Source organism: Limulus polyphemus, unplaced genomic scaffold (genome assembly GCF_000517525.1).
Source record: "Limulus polyphemus unplaced genomic scaffold, Limulus_polyphemus-2.1.2 Scaffold6200, whole genome shotgun sequence".
NCBI classification, from domain to species: domain Eukaryota; kingdom Metazoa; phylum Arthropoda; class Merostomata; order Xiphosura; family Limulidae; genus Limulus; species Limulus polyphemus.
This window is the reverse complement of record NW_013671810.1, coordinates 20475-25620: the sequence shown is the minus strand read 5'-3', so window position 1 is coordinate 25620 and position 5146 is coordinate 20475. Positions and strand designations below refer to the sequence as shown.

The following is a 5146-nucleotide window of genomic DNA, read 5'->3' as shown; positions in this document are numbered from 1 at the left end:
GCTAAATTAGGGACGGCTAGCGCAGATAGCCCTCGTGTAGCTTTGCGCGAAATTCAAAAACAAACAAACAATCCATCATTCCCAAGGAGCGAGTTATCGGGTTGTGGTGCCACCTAGTTGCTTAGTTATTTTCTTAGAAATCACAGTTTACATCCAGGAGGAACTATTTCTCAAAAACTATCCCTGGAGGTTTTACCACTCATCTTGTTAGTTGTGGTGACGTAAACCTTCCGTGCAAGATTTGTTATAAGATAGCCCGCCCAGCTTTTAAATCGTTGTTTCAATTCGGAAGCATTAAGTATGTTATAGTTTGTACATACAGTGCTTCAGACAATTTTTTTTGCAACGATCAGTACGGTACTGATAAAATTTTGCCTCTATCGATATCTGCTAAAGGTGGTCAGTAATTCGGTATCGTGGACAAACATCTGTATGCTGGTTTATGTAGGGATTGGATCATATATTTATCTTCTTGTGTGTTTGGCCTCAAGAAAGTACTACAAAAACACACACAATTTACACATTTATTTCTAATTTCTGTTAGGACTTGGATCTAACAGTTAAATTCCAGGACTTAACATTACAATTCTAATTAAACGGTATATTTTCAATCTTCGCGAAGGTTCTTTCATAATTAGTGTTTGTTACACAAAAGCGTGAAGCTATTGATACGATTTTTGCATGTTAGAAAGGCCAGGTGGTTACGGCGCTCGAATCACAATCTGAGGGTCGCGGGTTCGAATCCCCGACTCGCCATTTTAGCCGTGGGAGCGTTATAATGTGACGGTCAATCCCACTATTCGTCGGTAAAAGAGTACCCCAAAAGTTGGCGGTGGGTGGTGATGACTAGCTGCTTTCCCTCTAGTCTTACACTGCTAAATTAGGGACGGCTAGCACAGATAGCCCTCGTGTAGCTTTGCGCGAAATTCAAAACAAAACAAACGTGTTAGGAAATTGATCACCATACAGTTTAATAATCATTTTACGTAAATGTTCAGTTTTTGAGGTTTTTTTTTATATGTGCCTTTCAATAAGCCTTTGAACCTAGGCCATTCATTTTGTACCAAATCATTTTCTTCTCAGCATCATTTGAAATGTTTTTGAGTTTACTGGTTCCACTTAAACCTCCAAAGATAATTAAGAGCTCCATCCATTAAAAACAGAAGAATATACGGATAAAATATACAATGTTACCGAAAAAAAACAACACATTTTGATGTTCAGTTAGGAGGATCTAGAGATTATGCAAATATGAAAAATTTTAAATGAAAATAAGTATAAGTTATTCTTATATCGTAAAGTTAACGTTTTATGTAAATACTTTATTTAAAATGCGACATGCGCGGCGCTTAGGCTTACGCGTGAATAGAAATCGTAAAACCAGTCTAAAACTAAAGGAAATTACCGAGAAATAGCTTAAATAAAACAAACAGGATAGGGAAAAAAATGATCGCGTTTTGCAAACTATCGAGAACGTAGATAATTGAGGGTGCTGTCGGGGATTGTTATCCCATCGAGACGTTCATAATCACAATTTAACCCCCCTCCCCCCAGTGGCACAGCGGAATGTCTGCGGACTTACAACGCTAGAATCCGGGTTTCGATACCCGTGGTGGGCAGAGCACAGATAGCCCTTGTGTAGTATTGTGCTTAATTAAAAACAAACAAACAAACAAACACAATTTATCGATAGTTCGATGTATCGTTACGCTCTTCTGTTTGTGATTTGCTTTCGTTTTAAACACGATTCAAGCGTCTATGTGGGGGAAAATATCCATTTTCACAGTGTGCAAACAGTAGGCATAGCTAATAGTACATCAGTAACCAATACACGTATCTCACCAGCTATCTGGAGTACCGTATATGTATTTACTATATTTAGTATTGGAATGGGAGATATAGCGTATCTGTTGTTCTATATATAGCTAAAATGACTTGATAGAGTGTCGTTAATATTATATTAATTAGGGTTTCACTGCCACCTCAGGGACGGGACTAGTACTCACAAGCTAACTCTTTTACTCTTTGTTATTTATTGGATATTTGGTCTACATCTGTTTCGACTCGCCGTGCGTACAACTTGAAAATTAGAAATTTTAACCATTTTCACAATTAAAAAAAGTGAAATTGTGTGTGTTGTTGAAGAGATACATTATGAAGGAAGTTAATTTTGTATGCGCAGAATGCCACCGAGTCGGCTCCTTGCCATTAACAATATTTAGGTATTGATAAAGATTTATTTAATAATAAAAAAGTACGCGCTTTATAGATGGCGTCGTGGTGCCTGAATGTTAGTGCTCATTCAAAACGTTCGTATATATCTCGTGACTGTACTTTTCTCCACTGGGGGCCGTGTGTCATGTCTTCAAGTTAAATTTTCTGCCAGGAAAATGCATTAGTTAGGCTTCAAACACTTCTTACCAAACACAATGTTTGGTTGGATTGAGTAAATGTGCCAAATTTTTCGTAGTTTTAATGTGTTCGTCTTGGGTGTGAGGCTAGCGTAACCCTAGTTTTACTATAAAAGCTACATTGAATATAAATAATTTATACTTTTTAATTCACTCCACCTTTTCTGTGTGATCTTATGTGCTAACTCTTTTATTAGAATCGGTATTTTTCAATAGGCGTGTGATTTTGTTGAGTAAGCTACCAGCCTCATTTTTGTTTTAAATCGTAACCTATAGCAACCAGTAATGTGGTGCTGGACGTTGCTAATGAGAGTATATATAGGAACTTATCTTTTGCATACAGCTGAAAGAAGGGATCGTTTGTTGTTTTATCAGGACGTGGTTAAGCCTAACAAAAGAATTAATTTGTTTAATAATATTAAATACGCTTTAGTGTAGATTTGTAATTTTTTTCAGCCATTCTAATTAAAAGGAAAATCGTTTCGAATTTACAAAAACAATGTACGTACTCTCAGATAAATTGTAAAACATTTTAGTTTCTCCTTGTCTTCAAAATCTCCATCTTTTTCGTTATCTAGTGAGGAGACGCCGTTGAAACCGCCTGCTAAAGTGAGGGTAACCTTTTACGAGTCGCAGAAACCCAATTTCGTCACCACCCCCGAGTCTCCAGACGTTCCTTTCGACTTGATCGTTCCTCCAAACATGGCTTCACCGCCGGGAACGGAAGAGCCACCTCACGATCACCAGCAGAGGTGAGATTACAATTTGTGTTTCTACGTAGAGAAAATTAAGTAAACTATTATAAGTGCTTTGAAAAACGAGAATTATTTATTCAATGGGACATTTTTTTTAAACACATAATTCTTTCTCGTAACGAATTCTAAGTTGAGTCAAATCGTTATACATCTCGTTAGTAGTGTTTCCATACGAGAAGTGCTTCCTGTAGTGTGGTACTTTTAATCCAAGATAAGTAGACTTAAGTACGTCTAATCTACACCAATATTGACTTCTTAGAATAATTAATTAAAGATCCGTGATAGTGTCATCACGTGCGGATGGGTACAAAGGTTTTGTAGTCGGCGTGCTGGTTTGTGAATCCAATCATTCACGGTTCGCGTCTCGTTGCCGAGGGAGAAGCTCTCCGCACTTTGAAGAATTGAGTTGATTATAAGATTGACGATTAAATCCCAGGATTCGATTAGAGTAGCCCAAGAATTGCCGATAGGTGGTGTTGACTTGCTGCCTTCCCTTTGGCCTGTCAGTTCAAAATTGGTATGGCTAGCGCAGGTAGCCTTTTGTAGTCTTGCTCTTTGTGTGAATAAACGAAACAACCAAATTTCTTGTAGTTTTTTGGCGATAGATTTACTTCAAATATGCTGTACCAGGTATCAACCCTAAAACTTTAGGTTCACAACATTGGGGGATTGCTAGGGAAGAATATTTTTAACGTCCCTTCCCCATTTTCCTTTTTTTTTGGGGGGGGGTGAACTCCATTCCCTAGAATACTAGCTGGCATATCCCTTTAACCCATAGGGCATGTCGGGGGGGGGGGGTAATATAGAAGGGTCAACCCTGTGTTACTCTCCAGGAGGCCTAAAGGTACATGCCAATTTTGGTGACAATTAGTCCAGCAGTTTGACAATTATAAGCGAACTCAAACACAGACTTTGTCAAAAAGCTTAGACAGTATACTTTTTATTTGTTAATAGTGTAACCAGAAAAAAGAAGTGAACATAAGAATCCAATAAGATCTGATTTTAGTGAAATGCCTTTTTATTTTTTGTGTAACGTATCATGATGAGGGCTGCGTGAAACTGGTGTCCTTTATGACGTGTTTATGTATTTTTAGCTCATACATATACTTGTTGGTTTAGCGTCATTCAACTTCACATTAAATATTATTATAGAGGGCAGCACAGTGGACCATTAACCTTCCGATTTCCTTGTTTTACTCAACCAATATCCCATACGATGATTTAAACAAAACTTTTTAAAAATTCAATCGAGGTTGGGGGACGCCGAACCCCGTCTCGTGCATTTATTACCCCCCCCCCCCACCAAAGAAAAAGAAACTGTTTGAATGGGAATACCAATGATACTCTGAATCTTTTTTCGAAAAATTGTGTTTCTGTTCGCCAGTTTGAACTTGCAATTGTTTTTACTTTGTCTGTTTTAAATGAGCTTGGAATTAAGGCGATACAAGTGTCCTCTTGAAAAGGAATAAAGTGTCATACTTCAATGTTGTACATATAGCAGGCAGCACCGACTCCGTTATCGTGCTATAAGTTACCCGACTGAGCACAAGTGTAACAAATAAATAAATAAACGTCCTTGGCCTTCATCCCAGTTAAATACCAAAACTACGTGTATTTTTAGACGAGCCGTTAAACCTAGTTGTCTGGGGTTATTTTTTCACAACCGGACTTCATGGGAAAACCTGAATCTTGTTCCTTATTTAAACAAAGAAAGTTAAAAGCTACACAACTTATAAAAAAAAGAGAGTAAGAAAGTTATTGAAAAGTTTATTTCTGTTAACCTTTTTACATTGGTTCCTGTTATGACTTTTATATTATTGGCCAATAATAACCACCAAAAATTCACTACAAAACTTTAGTGTGGCAAGTTTCACGAAGATAATTTATACGGTTTCGATACAGTAATAATGCTGAAGCACACGCTCCAACGGTGTCAGTAACGCTTGAGCACGCGCTCCGATGGGGTCAGTAACGCTTGAG

At 37.7% G+C, this 5146-nt stretch overlaps 1 protein-coding gene across 4 annotated transcripts in view; it reads left to right on the top strand.

Moving 5' to 3' along the window:
• Positions 1 to 5146, top strand: part of LOC106473470 — a 40271-nt gene that overhangs the window by 30072 nt on the left and 5053 nt on the right. For all 4 annotated transcript variants that reach the window (XM_013934149.2, XM_022401897.1, XM_013934148.2 and 1 more), the window contains exon 2: positions 2990 to 3163. In XM_013934149.2, the coding sequence (XP_013789603.1) occupies positions 3114 to 3163 (50 nt within the window). In that variant the 5' untranslated portion in view covers positions 2990 to 3113. The remainder of the gene's footprint in view (positions 1 to 2989; positions 3164 to 5146) is intronic.